Below are 20,413 nucleotides of genomic sequence, written 5' to 3' on the forward strand. Positions count from 1 at the left end.
CTCATTGGCTTGCTTATGGTATCTTGGACTCTGCAGAAAGGGCTACATACTACATATCAGCGCATCAGAGTAGAAACTCAATAAGTTCCATCCACACACATCACTCTGTGAGAACAAGCTTCTTCCATAAGGCTCTGCAAATGAATCCTACTACAGGATATGATGCCACGCAGAACTGGGTCACAAACAACAGGGAGCTGAAGCAATTACAAAAACCCAATTTGAGGCACTACAACAAGATTTTATTATTCAGCAGCCAACGAATGCACAGCATGCATCCAAAACAGACAGGGTAATTACTCAGTTAATTGTTGTGAAGAGCACTTCTGGAATATTTGACAAATGTGTCATTTTTGCTACATTGCCATGTATTGGAATAATCTTGCGGTCCAAGAGAATGGTAACAGTTCTGTGGCTGAGCAACTGGAGGCCGAGGAAGAAGCCGAGGAAGAGGATCCAGTAAGGGGACTAGATCCGGTGGCCTCGGAGGTCTGATGAGGTCAGGCAGGTCAGGGATAAGGTAAGACATGACAGGGATGAGATCAGGCAGGGCTCCGGCTGTTAGAAAGAGGTCAGACTGGGCGCCGGCCACAGGGCACTGGATGGAGTCAGACTGTGCTTGAACGTAAGACACTGGACAGGGTCAGGCTGGGCACTGGCCGTTGGGCACTGGACAGAGTCATTGGTAGAAAGCCGAGAAGAGACCAACTCGGTGATGACTGTAGGAGATGGGGCTGGGTCATCGTTTACCATTAGGAACTGCCTGGGCATGGCAACAGAAGAAACACCCTTCATGGCAGTGAGCACAGGAAGCGGGGAATAGACCTCTGTGATAAGAAAATCTGTCAGCTGGTGCATGGTCTCTGTGGCTGGGGACGCTAAAAGCAGAGAAGTGGCCTTCGTGGCTAAAGATGCTGATAGCTGGGGAACGGCCTTCGCAGCCAAGAGACAGGCAGCAGGAGAATGGACTCCTTGGCAGAGAGCGCTGGCAGCAGGGGAACAGCCTCTTTGGCCAAGGATGCTGGCATTGGCAGGGGAAAGGCCTTGTAGTAAATCCCTTAGTTCTTTTGGAACGAGGAAGCAGGAGATGGTGTACTTTGATCCAAAATACAGTCTTTATTCACATTTTGTTTTTCAGCAGAACGCTCCCAAACGCACACACATACACTGCTGGAAGCTCACCTCTCTCTCTCGTCTGTTGCCGTCTCCTCCCCTTTTATCTCTGTGTCACATCTCACTTGGAATACAAACAGGAGTTAACACAGGTATAAATACTTAACCACTCAGCTTTCTTGGACCTCACTCTTCACAGATCGGCACTTGATCACACCCCCGCCTCCACATACCATCACCGCCAACTCAGTAGAGGCTTGTGGGACCTCTCGTACTGCAGTTAACAGGGGCTCTAGCCACTTATCCCTATTTTGTGCATTTACGTGAACAAACTTCCGAACTCTATTTTTAAGGGTCCGATTAAATTGCTTGACCAGAACATCTGTCTGAGGATGGAAAACACATGTGTGGATCGACTTAATCCCCAATATTCAGTGAGTGGCACTTCTGCGGATGAAAATACCTTGTTGAAAAGAGAGGTCAACAGAGAATGGCCAAATTGGTGAACAGACAGAAAGACTCAGATAACAACTCTGTACAACTGTAGTAAGCAGAAAAGCATCTCAGAATGCACAACATGTTGAACCTTGAGGCGAATGAAGACATCAGCAGAAGACCACGTCGGGTTCCACTTCTGTCATCCAAGTGCAGAAATCTGAGGCAGCAGTGGGAACAGGCTCAACAAAACATGACTGTTAAAGAGTGGAAAAACATATTCTGGTCTGATGAATCTCGATTACTGCTGAGGTACACAGATGGTAGGCCTAGAAGACCATTAAAGGGATAGAATGACATACCATCATATAGAATTATGGTTAAAGGGATACTCCAGCTGTGGGAAGATGAATGTGTATTTAATAGTGGTCATTTATGTAGTAGAAATGTGAAATTATTTTTGAATTTGAAGCATTCTAGACTGAGAAAAGGCAAAAAATTTATTTTTTACTCATGTGGCTGAAAGACAACAACTCCCAGAATGCACTTGCTTTGCCGCACTTACGAGGCCACTCCCAAACCACGATTATGCCGGGTGTCCAAACTCTGTACATTACGTCTTAGTAACAAAAAGAAATACAAAACAAATACTCACTTTACACTAAGCCGTCCATTTGTCCCTGCAGGCTTTGATGGCGTTTCCAATTTATCTTTGGGATCCTGAAATAAGTTTCCAGGACCCCCCTGTCCATGTGTGGTACAAAACTTGGGTGCTCAGTTACACATGCTAGCGGTGCAGTTTCATCAGCGGATTCAGCGATCTCATGCAGAAGAAAATGGCATCGCTGAAATTCGCGACAGCAATAAGACTCTCTATCTGTTTGCATAGACGCACAGCGAGAGCACTGACACCACCAGTTCGCCCCAGCTCGAGTCTGGCCGGGCTCTTCCTCCTGACCGCCAAGCAGGTCTTGCTCCCCTGCTGCAGCAGCTGCTCCGGCCGCCTCTTGTTCCTCCATCTCCCGCAACTGTTCGTCGCTGTATTGCGGCTCGTATAGGTAGCCGCGAGCATCCGATTCACACAAAAGATCTTCGAAATCCCCATCTGTCATTACTTCAAAACTTTCTTCCGCCATCGTGATTAGACTATTATACAAAGTTTTACAGAGCAAGAGCCTGTTAGCTTAGCTTAAAGATGGCTGACACTATCTTTACATTCTATGAGTAAGATCCCGCCTCATATGGGCGTGGTGAAAACATGCGGAACTAGCTACTAATACTGGCTGTAGTTTAAAGCCTCTGTCCCAAAAATCCTCCGATGACGCAAACTGACGATTTTTGCGTCATCGGAGGATTTTTTCCTGACTAAAAATGAAATTTTCTCTCATATCATGGGGATATGAGGGGGGGGAAGCAGGGTAATTCGAAAATACTACTGGTTTTCTACTGATACAAAGCTTAATGCTACATCCTGGAGTATCCCTTTAAGGGTTAAAATCACCCGTGGTGGTTTGGATGTAGCACCAAACTCCGAAAGGTTAAAAGGGCTTTTAAAGTTTCAGGCATCTGATGGTTAAGATGGGAAAGGAAAAAGTATTTTATCATTGAAAAAAAACCTCTGTGTGAAATATTTGACACATTTGATCTTCTCTTTGTATATACAGCCTCTGGGATTAGCTCATCACCAACTACTCCAACACAACTGACCAAGCAGACTCCAGCATTTCTTCTAGAAGTCGGTCAAAATGACACTGTGCATCGTTCCTCCTCCTCCACCCTTGACACTGAACAGCACCACAGACTATCTACTGCCAAACCACCTCCCAGTCCCTGCTCAGCACCTATATCTACCTCACGTGCGGTGAGTGATCTGAAGCAAACATTGCAGCAGTCTGGGACTGACATAATTGTTAGGATCACATTTATATATCAGAGCAATTTTCTGCATCATTCATTTTCAAGTGATTAACAGTAAGCACATATAGATTAATAAAACAAATACAAGCACAAGCAGCATGATAGATAAAGCCTAACAAAGCATGACAGAACTTATTAAAGCTTAAGAATATCATATCTCTATAAGGTTCTATTTTTTAACATTTGTAAATGCATTAGGTATCATGAACTAGCATTGAGAAAATATTTTACAGCATTGATGAATCTTAGATTTGTGAATATGATTTGTTTATTGGTATTTCATGTTAGTTCAGAATGTATTCATTCATTTTTTGAAAGAAAGGAATATTCCAGGTTCAATACAAGTTAGGCTCAATTGACAGTATTTGTGGCATGATGCCCTTCCAATCGAAGTGAATGGGGCCAATCAATAAAGTTAAAATAATCACTGTTTCAGAAGTATAGCCACAAGACATAAATCATGTGTGTTAACATGATTTTAGTGTGATAAAATCACTTACTAACCTTTCTATGTAAAGTTACAGTATATCCAACTTTACAAGTTACAGTAAACCCATAAAACTTAAAATGACGATAAAACAATTATTTAAACTACTTTACAGCTCAAATAATACATGTTTGACCAGAAGAATTAATGTAAGTGCTTTTATGGGGCAGTGGTGGCTCAGTGGTGGAGGCTCAGGGTTACTGACCAGAAGGTCGGGGGTTCAAGCCCCAGCACCACCAAGATGCCACTGTTGGGCCCTTGAGCAAGGCACTTAACTCCAGGTTGCTCCAGGGGGATTGTCCCTGTAATAAGTGTCACTGTAAGTTGCTTTGGATAAAAGCGTCTGCCAAATGCATAAATATATTATAAAATTATTTTTAACCCCTCAAAAAATTGTCTCCATTTATTTCCATTGTAAGTGCCTCACTGCAACCTCAATTTTTGCTTTTTTTTGTTTTAAAGGAAAGGAGGGAGTCAAAATGTTTTTTTTCTGACTTAACTCAAAGTAGTCCTTTAATGATTACAAAAGATTGCACGCATATTTATGCGGTATAAAATCGAAAGGGTCTCTTAATGTAATAGGACTATTGTCAAACTCTGTTCTTTATGAATCTAAAAGATTTCATAAAACAGCTGCACAACACTTTAACAATACTCGCCAGCCCCTATCGATGGATCTAATTTAATTTTAGCAGCTCAACCCGCTGACCGTTTATCACATTTTCAAGCCAAAATCAATACAGCAGTCACCATCTGAAATGCTGTTGTCATTGCCTCCTGCCTGCTAATGTAAGCAGAGGTCCAAGGATGTGCTCTACAGATGTTATCTCCTACACATGTATCTTGAAATGCATGTTCTTTACTCTTTCTAGCTCTGTCACACATAAACTTTAGGTTGAGGTAGCTTGCACTGCACTTGTTAAATTATCAAATAACCTATGAAATCACTAAGCCAAACTGTTCCATGTTTGCTGCAGTATGACACCTAATAACGTATCGGTTACCTAACGTAACCTCGGTTCTCTCTAGATGAGGGAACGAGTATTGCGTAAGCTAGCTTACGCTACGGGAAAGATTCATCTTTTCTGAGATATTGAAGCCAAAAAATTATCCTTAATTTTTGTATCCATTGTCAACGCAGTGCGGCAGCTGCAGACCTTGAGCGAGCTAGCTGCGGCAACTGCTGCAGCCTATAGACGAGCTTGGGCGAACTCGCATCCAATGAGAGGCGTCCGCGCGCTCACTGCATCAAAGCCCGCCAAAATGGGCGTGACTAGAGTGCATATAAGCGTAGTTCGTAGGCTGGAACCCTGGTTTTCATTGACTGAAGCGAAAAGTCGCCAGTGGCGCTGAAGCACGGCCGGCTACGCAATACTCGTTCCCTCATCTAGAGAGAACCGAGGTTACGTTAGGTAACCGATACGTTCTCTTCACGAGAGGTTCTCTCGATATGCGTAAGCTAGCTTACGCTACGGGAACCCATTGTCAACGCCGTGCGCGCCAAGCATCCACTGTATGAGCCCCAGGGAATTAAGGGGGGACCCGGGGGAGCCCTTATGAGTGGGGAAATAATATTTGGCCGGCAAGAATGCGGGTCATTGATTGTGTAATACATAAGCCCATAGTAGGACGGGAACAACAGAGTGGCGGTGCCGGTCTGTGTGGAATGTGTCCCATCAGTGCAGCTCACCAGGGGAGCTGTAGCGTATTAAACCGCTAGTAGTTTTGCCTGCAGAGCGGGCACTTCCATATTGTAAAATCTGACAAAGGTGGAGGGGGAAGTCCATCCCGCTGCCACACATATGTCGTGAATGGAAATTCCGCTGGACCATGCCCACGAGGATGCCATGCCTCTAGTGGAGTGAGCCCTAATGCCCAACGGGCATGGCAGGTCTTTTGACGCCGTATGCAGCAGCAATAGCGTCCACTATCCATCTAGATAGTGTCTGTTTCGAGGCGGCGAGACCTTTGGTGCGCCCTCGAGCGAAACGAAAAGCTGCTCGGAGCGTCTGAAAGCAGCGGAGCGCGCAGTATACAATCTCAGTGCTCTGACCGGGCAAAGGAGATTGGCGTCGCGTTCGCTATCCGGTGCTGGCAGCGCCGATAGGGAAATGACCAGTGCTCTGAAAGGAGTACCGATCACCTTGGGAACATAGCCGTGTCTAGGCTTTAAAATGACCTTGGAGTCACTTGGTCCAAACTCAAGACACGCAGCGCTGACAGACAGCGCGTGAAGGTCTCCCACACGTTTGACTGATGACAGGGCAGTCAGAAAAGCGGTTTTGAGTGAAAGGTATTTCAAATCCACGGATTGAAGTGGTTCGAAAGGGGGCTTTCATAGTTTCGAGAACTATAGAAAGATCCCAGATAGGAACCGATGGGAGCGCGGGGGTTCATCCTTCTAGCTCCCCTGAGGAAGCGGATGACCAGCTCGTTTTTACCCCATGACTGGCCGTGCAGGGTTCAGCGAACGCCGCAACGGCCGCCACATACACTTTGAGCGTGGATGGGGATCTGCCCTTATCCAGCAGCTCTTGTAGAAATACGAGCAGCGACGACACCCCACATGTCCGTGGGTCCAGGTCTCTGTCGGTGCACCATTTTGAGAACACAGACCATTTTGACGCATAGAGTCTTCTCGTGGAAGGGGCTCTAGCGTGTATGATGGTGTTTATTACTCCTTCTGGCAGAGCGACGGGTAGTCGTTGATCACCACGCATGCAGCGCCAGCGCTCTGGGTGGGGATGCCAGATTGTGCCGCTGAGCTTGAGAGAGGAGATCTGCTCTCACTGGGATGGGCCACGCGCTGTCAGTGACAGCTGCGTAAGCTCCGGGAACCATGTCTGATTCTCCCAACGCGGGGCTATGAGGAGCACCGAGTGGCGCGTTTCCCTGATCCTCTGCATTACCTGTGGCAATAGCGAGACGGGAGGGAAGGCGTAAGCGGGCGTCTGGGCCAGTCCTGGGCCAGCGCGTCCTCGCTTCGAGAAAAATATTGGGCAGTGAGAGTTCTCTTTGGACGCTAAAGAGGTCTATCTCTGCTCTGCCGAATAGGCGCCATAACGTCTGGACTGTTTGAGCGTGCAGGGACCATTCCCCTGGGGAATATTGTCTCTGGACTGTCTGTCCGGGCCGTCGTTCAGGTGGCCTGGCACGTGCGTCGCCCTCAGCGGCGCAGGTGGCACTGGGACCAACTCAGTATGCGTTTTGTCAGATGGAAGAGGTTCCTGGATCTGACACCGCCCTGACGGTTTAGGTAGGATACCACAGATCTGTTGTCCGAACGGACCAGGACGTGGTGACCCTGAATGACCGGGAGAAAGCGCACGCGGCGTACTCGACCGCTATCATTTCCAGACAATTTATGTGAAGGAGCTTTTCCTGAACTGACCATAGGCCGAAAACCGGAGAGCCCTCGCGAGACCGCGCCCCAACCCGTGTTGGACGCCGTCTGTCGAGATGACTTTTCGGCGAGATACAGCTCCCATTTTCACTCCCGCTGATACCATTCGGCCACTGTCCAGGGCTGCAGAGCTGATATGCAGGTCTGAGTCACCTTGATGGGCTGGCGGCCTGTGGCCCAAGCCCGGCGAGACGCAGGTGTTTAGCCAATGCTGAAGCGGGCGATGTGCAGTAAACCCAGCTGAAGTACTGCTGCGGCTGAGGCCATGTAACCTAGCACTCTCTGGAATTTCTTCAGAGGCGTGAGGCTGTTCATCTGAAAAGATGCGGCTAGTCACTGAACACGGCGTGCGCGCTGTGTAGATAAGCGAGCCGTCATTGCCACGGAGTCTAGTTCTATTCCCAGGAAGGAAATGGTCTGACTGGGCTGTAGTGAGCTCTTGGTCCAATTGACTGCAAGACCCAAACTGTTCAGATGGCTGAGGAGAACTGCTCTGTGAGACAGAAGCTCCATATGTGACTGAGCCATAATCAGCCAGTCGTCCAAATAGTTCAGAATTCGCAAACCCTGACTCCGCGAGGGGTGCGAGCGCCGCATCCATGCGCTTCGTGAAAGTACGGGTGCTAAGGACAGGCCGAACGGAAGGACGGTGTATTGATAAACCTGGCCGTCGGCTGAATCTCAAGAATGGCCTGTGACGGGATTTATCTGAATCTGAAAGTATGCATCTTTCAGATCGAGAGAAATAAACCAGTCCCCTGGCGCACATGCGCGAGGAGTTTCCTGATTGTAAGCATTTTGAGCGGTCTTTTTGCAAGCACCTTGTTCAAAACCCTGAGATCTAATATGGGTCTGAGGCCGCCGTCTTTCTTGGGAACAAGAAAATAACGTCTGTAAAGCCCGACTTCGCTCAGAGAGGGTGGCACTTTTTCTATGGCCCTTTTGCACAGAAGGCTTGCTATTTCTGAGCGAAGCATGCACGCTGCTTCCGTGTTCACAGTGGTTTCGAGCCGCGCTCTGAAGCGAGGGGCGGCGATCGAACTGTAGCAAATAGCCCTGTTGTATTGTGCTTAACACCCACTTGGATATCCCTGGAATAGCTTCCCACACTTTGAAGCGTAATGCTAGAGGGTGAATGGCCAATTCAGCTCTGATTGCCGCACACAGAGCTGAACAAAATGTGTGGCTGCGTTTAGTGTGTTCATGCATGATTGCTCGCAGACAGCATGAACAGGCTGTTTTGTGAGTGACTTCCGATTGGAATGAATGGGGAAAGAGTCACATCTGTTACGTGATCGCTAAGCATAGTCATGGGCACGGGACTTACACACAGAGGAATGGTTGCTGGCCGTGTAACAGAGCGGGCAGAGAATGGCGTAGCGCACGCATTTGTGGGCGCATTTATTGACTCTAGCGCTCGAGCGGTTCAGTAACCGCTTTATGTGAGCGTGCTCTGGTGGGGACACGAGACATGCAGTGCTTGTGTGCAGAAGTGAACACTGGATTGTGGGCACATTTTCTACACATAGGGCTGGTCGTGTGACAGAGCGGGCAGAGAATGGGCGCGCACGCGCATTTGTGAGCGCCTTCATTGACTCTGGCGCTTCGAGCGGTTCAGTAACCGCTTTATGAGAGCGTGCTCTGATAGGGGCACGGAATGTGTTACGCTTGTGTGTAGGGCGAACACTGGGTTGTGGGCACTTTTTCTACACATAAGACATGTTTGCTCTTTACAAGATTTATTTGGGTCGCCGTGAAAGCGGCGTTTGAGTGCTGAGCAAGCGGGCAGTGTCACCGGCTTGTTGGCTGCTAAATTCACCACTGTAGTAGCCTGAGAGAAGGGGACTGACAGGGGGTAAAGCTTTGACAGTGGTCCGGCCGCGGCGGGACTGAGCCGTCGTTTGTTCAACACAGTTAGGAAGACTTCGGCTGCTTCGGGTTTCAGCGTTACCTTAGATTGAGGCCCGCGGGCGGCGGTCTCGCGGCGGCTGTCTGAGCCTGATCGAGGGCGGCCGCCCTGTCGACGCTGAGAAGTCTGAGATTGTTGAACTGGGCGCTGTGAAGAGGCTCGTGCAGGAGGCTGATCACGTGAGCGGACTGCAGAGGAGCTAGCGCGACGCGGCAGGAAGAGGTTCATGGCTTGGGTGGCTTTCTGGACTTCTGAGAAGCGGTCAACAATGCCACTCACCGCGGAGCCGAAGAGACCGGTTGGAGAGAGCGGTGCGTTGAGGAACGTGGAGCGCTCTGCTTCTCCCATGTCGGCTAGTGTTAGCCATAAGTGTCTCTCGGTCACAGTCAGCGAGGCCATGCACTTCCCTAGAGCTTGGGCTGCAGCTTTGGTAGCTCGAAGGGCGAGGTCTGTCTTGCTTCGTAGATCAGTAACAGCCTCTGGGTGCCTGCCTTTCTCATCCCACTCCCGAAGAAGGTCTGCTTGTAGGATCTGTAAAGCGGCCATTGAGTGCAGAGCAGATGCGGCTTGGCCGGCGGCGGAATAGGCGCGGCCAACATAGGCGAAGTTGCTCTGCAGGCCTTAGGCGGGAGCACAGGCTTGGAACGCCATCTCGTGGAGGGCGGACAAAGGTGTGCTGCTACCGAGTCCTCGACCGGGGGATGGAGGAGTAGCCTCTCTCAGTGGCGCCGTCCACCGGCCGAGAGAGGTGGAGGCGTGTGAACGGGTCCTGGCTGAAAGCGGAGCGTTCCACAACTTTGCAAGCTCCGTATGTAATTCCGGCAGGAAGGGGCGGCCGGGCGCGGGTGTAGAGCGGCGATGGCTTTGAAGAAAGCAGCCGTCGAGTCTGTTGGGTGCCTGCTCAGGGGCAGTGACCACTTTCGAGCCCGAGGCGGTCGACGGCCTGTGTGAGGCGTGTTAACTCCCCTTCGACTCGGCGCGGGTCCTGCTGGATTCCTGGGCTGAGGAGGCGGCTTGGGAGCCTGTCCACTCCTCGCTGTCGAAGCCATGATGGAACAGCGGCCCTTATCCTCCGCCGTCATCCGAGATGGCAGCAGTCGCGGCCGCTCGGCGGCAACTGCGGCGTCCGGGAGCGGGGAGGGTGAAGCGATGCTTTCGAGGGAGAGGCTCCGGCGAGGCAGTCGCTTCAACCACAGTTTCCGGCAGCCTTTGTGGCGGCGCTTCTTCCTCGCGTGACTGAGGGTAAAGCGGCGTGGCGGTTTCTGCTTTGACCGCTCGAGTCGAGCCCGCAGGGTCGACATCGGTAGCTCCTCGCAGAAATCGCATCCGCCCTCAGTGAGGCGAGCTCTGCGTGCCCCAGTCCCAGGCAGAGAGCGCCAGATGATGTGGCGGTCTCCTGTGCTGAGAAGAGCGCGACATGAGGCGCAAGTGGGCGAGGCATCTTGAAAAAGACGCTCGTACTCTTTTGTGAATAGTTCATGAGAACTAGCTTGCTTAATAAAAGGATACGTCGTCGGATGGCGTAGCTTCGCAGGATGGCTGAAGGTGGCTGAGGCGGCCGGCTTCTTCTAGCGCTGTCCACGCTTGCTAGATGCCCCTCAAGCGGCGACGCGGCTTCCAGGTCAGCGATGCGGAGAGCTTCGCTGAAGAGATGAAAATCAGGGTTCCAGCCTACGAACTACGCTTATATGCACTCTAGTCACGCCCATTTTGGCGGGCTTTGATGCAGTGAGCGCTGGACGCCTCTCATTGGATCGCGAGTTCAGCCCAAGCTCGTCTATAGGCTGCAGCAGTTGCCGCAGAGCAACCTATGAGCTCGCTAGCTAGCTCGCTCAAGGTCTGCAGCTGCCGCACTGCGTTGACAATGGATACAAAAATTAAGGATAATTTTTTGGCTTCAATATCTCAGAAAAGATGAATCTTTCCCGTAGCGTAAGCTAGCTTACGCAATACGAGAGAACCTCTCGTAAGAGAACTTCATATCCTCTTAAATCAGGGTAGTCTTGCCCAAGAGGGGAAGCTACTTCATTTCAACGATTAGATCACCCTCCACAACAATCTTCAGTATGTTTTCCAATCTTTCCTACTAAAACAAAATCATGTACAACTTTCTTTCTACTGTGGGCAACAAAATAAGATGTCAGGTAGAAATTTGGCCACAGTCACCTTTCATTTTCATTGCATGAAAAAACAAATGCAATTTAAATGAATGGTGACTGAGGTTAACATTTCCTTTAAGAGGATTGTACGATAACAGAACATCCTTCACATTTCAGTGAAATAATGTCCAATTATCTTTAACAACCTTTGATAATTACCTCTCAGTTTTCTCATCAATTGTACCACTGATCCGTTGCTGTGTGAAGAGTGCAGGTCTCCCGGTCAATACGGGAGAACAGAGTTAATTCTGGTCAGACAGCTTCACTGATCATCTTGTCTGTTAAATAAACTTAATCTCACTCTCTCTCTCTCTCTCTTTCTCTCTCTCTGTCAATGCCTCACACTGAGTTCATTTTTGAAAACGTTCCCATTGCTTGAATGTAAATGCCTATAGATATGTGAATTAACAAATTTTCTCTCTGTTGTTATGAGTTTGTATACTTTTAATGTGTATTAGGGGCAGATTGTTTTTCTCAAAAGGGCTCATGTAGGATAGCCACTCCCAGTGATTCATCAGGCAGGAATTTGGGCACAGTTCCTTCTAATTACCCTCCATACCAGATGCTGTTTGGGAAAGGGCCTAAATGCAGTTGTGTTAAATAGGCCATATCATGGCATCTAAAATGGAGCCTAGGTATTTGTAATTTTATAGCATGCCTAACAAGGGTCATACTGTATATTTAAATGGATCATATCCTGGTCCAGCGTTTATAGTCCAAAGTGGGCTATTTTGGGGGCAGAAAAATTGAGAAAAATGCAGGATGTAAAGAAAGTGTCACAGACATCATTGATGCTCTGAACATTTGCAAGGACAATCATTCTGTATATTCCAGATAGACAGTTATGTTCTGAAGCTGTGGATGTTTTAGGACAAATGGACAGATATAACATGGGAATAACATTGTTCATCATTAAAAACCATTCACAAATTTATCTGACTTTTTTATTTAAATACATTTTTAAATTACACAGTAATTGAAAATTATGGAGATTGTGAATCAGAATTGAGGCAAATGATTATAGTCACTTGAAAAGAGAAACGCATATTTTGATAGCGATTACAAACCTCTTAACATTAGTGTAAGTTAACAGAACTATAATGTCTTATAACACACTAATATTGATGCGGAGAACTCTTTATTTACCATCACCTTTACTAAGACCTGAATCAATACCTAACTGAATTAACGTTAGGTAATAGCTTTAATTTACCTGGAGCAATTGTAGGGTGTCCTCGCTGATGTTATACATGTTCATATGAGGAATGACACTTTAATCCATAGCATTCTCTTCTCAATATATATTTAAATATTTTTTTTTAAAAGAAAGGAAAAAAAAAAACAGAGTGTACCTTCTCAAGGTACGTCATGTCACCAATACAAGTGACCCAGCAACAATTTTTTTATTTTTTATAATTTTGATAAAATCCTGCTTAAAACTACTCAATCACACATTACTCCAATAGGCTCTCATTGTAAAAAGGCAAACACTTTCCAGAGAAATGGTGGCAGGGCAACAGTTGCTAAGAAAAGATTGGTCAGAAATGCATTTAAGGGCAGGGCTTAGCGAAGGGTCAAAAGTGTCAACTCAATCACACCTATCATATAGCTTCTGAATATATGGTTAGACATATGGAGACAATTGGATTCTTTTTATGCTGCCTTTATGTGCTTTTTAGAGCTTCACATATTTGGTACCCATTCACTTACACTCGAAGGACCTACAGAGCTGAGATATTCTTCTAAAAATCTACATTTTTGTTCGGCAGATTAAAGAAAGTCATACAAATCTGGAATGGCATGTGGGTTAGTAAATTATGAGAGAATTTTCATTTTTGGTTGAACTATCCCTTTAACAAGTCAAGGTGGGTGCTCATGCCCTAATATGGTCAAATGAGCACTTCCTAGAAACAAAGGCAGGCGGAGAAACTTCTAAGCTTCCATTATTATCACTCTTATCTGTCTGTTGTACACCTATGCAGTCTATTTTGACAGTTATGGGGCTGTTCAGACCGGAAAAAAGCGAAACGCAACGAATAGAACGCAGGTGTCACTCTCGAGACGCCTTTTTAGCAAATTAAGTTATTTTTAACCTGACACGGTGTGTAAAAAAAAACTTGATGCTCATAACAGAAAGACGTCCGTCAAGCGAATGTTTACATAGAAAAACTATTGAAAAACAGCGCCGACGGACGCTATAACCCTTTCGGTGTGAACAGCCCCTACTTGATATCGGGCTCTTGGATCTTTTAAAAGTCTATCATGTAATATGGAAGCATTGACAAATTTGTTGCAGGTTTGAACAGGTTTGCTCCATTCGCGCTTAAAATTACACTATTTTACCCTGTGCAAGCCGGTGCAGCTCGCGACTGCAGCAAATTGGAACAGTCCATTTGTACAGGACCGGAGGGGGTGGGTCTCTTATGACTGACTTCACATTGTGGTACACAATCTGAGGACGCCTGTGAACAGAAATAATGTGGACATAGAAACTGACTGGTCTGTTTTTTCCCCGAAACAAGCTACACTTCTGTTTACGTTGACGGAGCGAAACGCGCGTAGAACGTTTCGTCATGCTGCACGGCGACACATTGTAACAGTTTTACAGTAGTTTGCACGGGAGATACATTGTAACAGTTTTGTAACATTGGAAGTTCTAATTCGCAGCTTCTGCGCTCACTGTCTACTGTATCTTTTATTAAACTCTTGACAAGAGCCCGGCGGGCATCCAACTTCCGATTCCGATCTCACCGGTCTCCTCACCGTCTGCCTGCCAGCGTGTGTGCACTGTCTATGTGTTTGTGAGTGGACAGAGAGAGGGGAGGACAGCTTGAGATCGCCTCGTCTGTTCTTGACTCTGTCCTTTTGCCTCTGGTTCACAGGTTCACGGCTTATCTGAAGACATGCTGGAGAAACTCGATCTCGAAGATGAAGGTAAGCCTCTCGGAGATTAATATTTTGCTCTGATTAACTCATGCTGAAACATCCGCTTCGTGGTTGTTGCAATCCACCTTCATTTTCTGAACCGACTGGCTCAGCGGCTTCGCTGTCTTGACATTGTCATCACAATCTCGCATTTCCTTGCAGACTTTACGTATATTTTGCATTCGGTATTACCTATTCCCTGACACTTCTTTTAAAGCATAATCCATTCATAACGTTAGCCTGATATAATCACGCGATTCGGATATTCATCTCGTAAGATGGTCATATATGGGGCGCCGTGTACAAATTTGTGTCTGCAAAAGGTGTCGATTTCAAATCCAGCTGCATTGGTGGCACGTGGCGTTTAATTGCTGGACCACACAGCGGGATTCCTAATAATGTATCGGGATCCTCGGTCGTCATTTCTTACCTGTTTGATGTAGATACGTCAGATGATGCTATTGGCTGGAGACGTTTCACCCACGTCAAGGAGTCCTTCAAGGGTAAGGGTAATGCCCAATATTGTTTATAAATAAATAAATTATATATATATATATATATTTAATAATAGTTATTGATCATTTAAAAATATTTGTTGTCCTTTGCCATGACTTATGTTAGTAAATTCAACAATTACAATATTCTAAAATGAAAAAGCAGAAGAAAAAAAAAAATCACACTTTTTCTCTGAGAACATTTCAGCCAATATACCTTTTTCACAGACTGTGATGACACGTTTCCACCTTATTTATCAGTGTAAATCACTCATTTTTAAATATTGAGTGTACATTTATAACATTATGCTTTGTGTTATATTACCATGGGATTAGTTTAAAAAAAACGAATTATCACAGCTGCAAGGGGGTTTCGATTACAGCTGCTGAGAGAGAGTGACTTTAAATTTGGCATCTCCCATTTTACCGTCTTTAACCACCACTCTCTATTTTCTTTTCTCTTCTTGAAAGTCATTTGTGACGAGAAGAGTGGGGCTGGGCCGGCCCGTGAGGGCTCACAGCCGGACCCCCAATTTATAAGCCGAGGAGGGGGGAGGCGGCTGAACAGTCAATGTAATATGTAATTTAAACAAAAATACACAAATACATACACACGGCAGCTGTGTGTGACTCTCTCTCTCCTGAACTCTCCTTGTCTGATTAGCTTTATTGTGGGCTGGCTGTGCACCTTCATGGACTCCTTGTCACATCATTCAAAAGTAAGAGTGGATTTTTTTCTTTTGGTCTTGGAGCAAATGGGTCAGAGATAATAATATTTGCTGTGGTCTCCCATTCACTCCCTTTCACAGCTGTCGAAGTTTACCCTGCAAACGTTTACTTCCACGTCCCAAAACCCAGAGTGTGAAAAAGGTCTATTCAGAAAGCTTGTGAGTTCATGGCTCCCTACCATTCTCAACCATGGGGGCAGGGATTAGCTGTTTGTTTGACCAATGGAAGACTTGGATATGTTTGGAAAACCTACTTCATTTTTGCAATTCTGTTTGGTACAACCGAACAACAATGGTTTTGGTTCAGCTTGTGGCAGAGAAATCACTCACAGCATCTTTAAGTACAAAATTGTTTTTTTATTAACTCAATGGTATCGTGCCAATATGTTTAAAAACCCCCATGAAATGTTTTAAGCATAGTTTGCCTGTGCTGACATATTTTCCATTGAAACAGGAATTCGGGATGGGTCATATCAAAGAACGTATCAAGAAAAAAATTTAAATAAATTATAATCGCATGCAAACTGTAGTTTTTTGGATGCAGGTGATATTTATAATTTAGGGGGTGGAGATTTTCTTATTATAGAGAGCATTTTAGTAGACAAAACTTTGGATATGCCAATGAGTGTAAAATGAGTCCTTTATTTTTTACCATTTTCGACTTTTATGAGTACACTAGCATGTAGATATCCACAAAACTGACAGATATAGACAAAAAGCCATAAAGTTCCCATTTAGTTTCATTGAGACTTTAAAAATGTATTATTGCAGTAGGACTAAGTAGGAGTAGGTTCCATAATCATAACTAACAAATGACTGAACAAAGAATGCAGTGCGACAGGGTGCAGACCAGCCCCGAAACTGTTTTCAGTGTGGACATTTTTCTTTGAAGTGCTTTTACCACCTGCAAGGTTTTTTCAGCGATATGAATCGAGCCTTTTATACTGTGAACTAGAAGTGCTAGTCCAGCTATTATTTATCAAGGCTTCTTGCTGCTGTTCTTTCAGCTGTCCTACATTTTCGGAGACATGGAGTAGAGGTGAGACCTTCCAGGGTTTAATGGAGTTCAAATCTGTAAATGCACACTCTCATGCTAAGGTTGGGTTTTTCCACAAGTTAAACAGTGTTTTTTCAAAACGCTTCATGTCACCACTATAGTAAGACATACTTTGAACACCAAGCTTTTATTGAACTCCCCACACTTAGTGAGTCATCAATTCTGTTATTTGCTGTCTGCTTTCTATGACCTGATATAGTCGGAAGAATTGTTGTGGTCAGTAAAGCACTGAAAATGCGCAGTAGGTGGTCAGAGCTGTGAGTCAGAGGTAAAGTTTCTTGAAAAGCAGTGGTTAAAAAAGATCTTATCTCTTACTGGATGTGCAGTGGGTAGAAACTGTCTGTCAAGGTGCATTGGGCGGCTCTGCAAGCTGCCAGCAATTGCATACACTCAGCAGTTGAAATCACTGTCAGTAATAGCTACTTTCTCCACTAGGTTCTAAGATTGATGTTTGTTGAAACAAGCTGGCTAGGTGTTCAGACTTTGGGGGACAATGCAGCCTGGCATCCACCTAGACTTCACCTAATGTCTTGCAACAAAAGATTTCACTATTGTTTTCAGTCAAGATGGCTTCCGAGGAAGCAGTTCAGTGTCTAAGTATTACCACAGCAACTGGCAACATTAGGCTGGATGCTGCAGAATGGAACACATAAGAGATATCAGAATCCATAGTTCAGTGTATTCAGGCCTCCGATTTGTGTCATGCCAGATCCAGTAGAATCCTGAGATTTAATTTTTTTTTTTTTTTTAGTGTTTACCAAGGCAAGCATCAACATTACTATTGTTCAAAGTTAGTATTTGAACAAAACCCTAACCCTTGTCTTCAAATTCGGGTTGTCTTCATAACTCTTTCCGAACAGCTGTGCTGCTGTGCCACAGACATAAATGATACATCAAATAAATCATGTGGCTTGTTGAGAAGAGATGTGCTGTTACTTATCTAAGCAAGTTGACTGATTGGACCTATTATTTTCAACTTGTTTTTTCCTCTCTCTAGGTACTGGTACAGTGAGCAAAGATTATTGGGATTCCAAAGCTTGTTCAGCAAAATGTTTATTAATTCTTTGAAGTAATAACACCATTTCATTATAAATGCATCAGTACTTCAGCACGCTCAGAGTCTGTTACTGCTTAACAACAACTTACTGACATTGAAGGATGTCTCTTTGCTTTAAAATTCACTCTGTTTTGTCCTTTATTGGTGTCTTTACAGCTGTCGAACAATCAGAGAGTGACATTTACATGCGGTTTATGAAGTCACATAAGTGCTATGACATTGTCCCTACCAGCTCCAAGCTTGTGGTCTTTGACACAACACTGCAGGTAAGTGCTTTGTGGAAGTGCCTATGTCACAGATAAGAAATCTATGTCTAACATGTTTACAGTGACTTACTAAATACTTGTTCTTCGAAGTTAGTTAATGAAAGACCATTATTTGTGTGTATTTCAGAAAAAAGAATAATGACCATATAACTAAAATATTGTTTTGGGGATTGTTTGCTGACGGAAAGCATCATTGTTACTGAGTGAGCTATATAATTAGGATTATCCCTAAATATTAACATTTCGTCACATGACTCGTGATCTAACTTATAATTTTCGGCTGACAAAACGGGTGAAAAAGTAATAATCTTTAATTGAAAAGGAGACACAAGTCATATCTAGGAACCAGAATATCATACAGACTTGGGCCAGTAACCATCACCATGAACTCCTTAGCAACTTCATAGCAACTACCCAGAACACCCTAGGATCATGCCGATGAGTTTTGCATGAATAAAAGTCTAGTTACAGACTATTGTACGTAACTGGATTCATCCATCCATCCATCCATCCATCTTTAACCGCTTATCCGAAGTCGGGTCGCGGGGGCAGCTGCTCCAGCAGGGGGCCCCAAACTTCCCTATCCCGAGCCACATTAACCAGCTCTGACTGGGCGACCCCGAGGCGTTCCCAGGCCAGTGTGGAGATGTAATCTCTCCACCTAGTCCTGGGTCTTCCCGAGGCCTCCTCCCAGCTGGACGTGCCTGAAACACCTCCCTAGGGAGGCTGGCCAGGGGCATCCTTACCAGATGCCCAAACCACCTCAACTGACGCAACGCAAAGGAGCAGCGGTTCTACTCCGAGCTCCTCACGGATGACTGAGCTCCTCACCCTATCTCTAAGGGAGAAGCCCGCCACCCTTCTGAGGAAGCCCATTACGGCCGCTTGTACTCGCTGACCTAGTTCTTTCGGGTCATGACCCAACCTTCATGACCATAGGTGAGGGTAGGAACAAAAATTGACCGGTAGATCGAGAGCTTTGCCTTTCGGCTCAGCTCTCTTTTCGTGACAACGGTGCGATAGAGCGAGTGCAATACCGCCCCTGCTGCCCCGACTCTCCGGCCAACCTCCCGCTCCATTGTCCCCTCACTCGTGAACAAGACCCCGAGGTACTTGAACTCCTTCACTTTGGGCAAAACCTCATTCCCTACCTGGAGTACGCACTCCATCGGTTTCCTGCTGAGATTCATTGGATTCATTATATCTTAAAATTATTTTGTAATTATAAGTGATTAAAGAAAACAATACAACTAGATTTTCTTTTATTTGCAAAAAAAATGCAAATAACAGCAATATCTTTCTTGAATGGGTGTCTGACTGTAGCTCCTTTTTAAATGTGACCTGTTTGTGAATGAATGTGTTCATTCTCTTTGAGCCAATGTGTGTAATCATTTAACCCCTTGAGCCAATAAGAATGCTGCAACTTTTAAACAAGAGCCAATTTCTTATCCGTAATCCTGCTTTTCTCCAATCTATTTATCTTTTTCTGTATTAAAGGGATAGTTCACCCAAAAATGAAAGTTCCCTCATCATTTACATCCTCATGCCATCCCAGATGCTGAACACAAACTTAAATTTTTAGAAGATCTCAGCTCTGTAGGTCCTTACTATGCAAGTGAATGGTGGCCAGAACTTTGAAGTTCCAAAAAGCATATAAAGGCAGCATAAAAGTAATCCACTGGTTTAATCCATATCTTCAGAAGCGATATGATAGGTGTGGCTGAGAAACAGATCAATATTTAAGTTTTTTGTTTTACCAGTGGTTTTTATTTATTTTTTTGCCCAGTAGATGGTGATATGCATGAAGAATGTGAATCGCTGAAAACAAAAGAAGAATGTGAAAGTCAAGAATTATAGTAGAAAATGGGATCTGTTTCTCCTGCACAGTTTTCATATTGCTTCTAAAGATGTGGATTAAACCTCTAACCACGTTTATGCTGCTTTTATATGCTTTTTAAACCTTCAAAGTTCTGGTCACAGTTCACTTGTATTTTATTAACCTGCAGAGCTGAAATATATATCTAAAAAAAATAGCAAAAGAAAAAGTTATACACATCTGGAATGGCACAAGGGTGAGTAAAGAATCAGAGAATTTTTCATTTTTGGGTGAACTTCTATCCCTTTAAATTCTTGTCTTGTTTCATTTCCCTTGATGTTTTGGTCAGCAATTTCCCCCACCAGAGTTCACACAGTGCTTTAAACATATCCCATACTGTACAATCAGCACATATGTGAACCTCCCCTCTTCACACACACACACACACACACACACACACACACACACACACACACACACACACACACACAGAATTACAAAACATTTTCATACGTCAGAGGAACTGGCCTTGGAGACAGTGTCATTATGTTCTATGCCATGGCATGATTAATGTTTAATAATCTCAGACTGGGCTGGAACATCAACCAAGGAGGGAGAAAAGAAGCTTGCATGATTTATTTAAGAAC

General features: G+C 45.3%; 1 protein-coding gene across 8 annotated transcripts in view; it reads left to right on the plus strand.

The window, feature by feature from the left end:
- The window catches only part of LOC127634560 (5'-AMP-activated protein kinase subunit gamma-2-like), an 81,596-nt gene that overhangs the window by 41,851 nt on the left and 19,332 nt on the right, over nt 1-20,413 (plus strand). For 5 of the 8 annotated variants that reach the window (XM_052114169.1, XM_052114170.1, XM_052114172.1 and 2 more), the window contains 3 exons: nt 3,213-3,409; nt 14,306-14,357; nt 17,841-17,950. In XM_052114169.1, coding sequence (XP_051970129.1) covers nt 3,213-3,409; nt 14,306-14,357; nt 17,841-17,950 — 359 coding nt within the window. Of the gene's footprint in view, nt 1-3,212; nt 3,410-14,305; nt 14,358-14,626; nt 14,852-16,452; nt 16,610-17,840; nt 17,951-20,413 lie in introns of those variants that run through there. The other 3 variants (XM_052114175.1, XM_052114173.1, XM_052114174.1) reach the window with 3 other exon arrangements.

This window comes from Xyrauchen texanus, chromosome 41, assembly GCF_025860055.1.
Source record: "Xyrauchen texanus isolate HMW12.3.18 chromosome 41, RBS_HiC_50CHRs, whole genome shotgun sequence".
NCBI classification, from domain to species: domain Eukaryota; kingdom Metazoa; phylum Chordata; class Actinopteri; order Cypriniformes; family Catostomidae; genus Xyrauchen; species Xyrauchen texanus.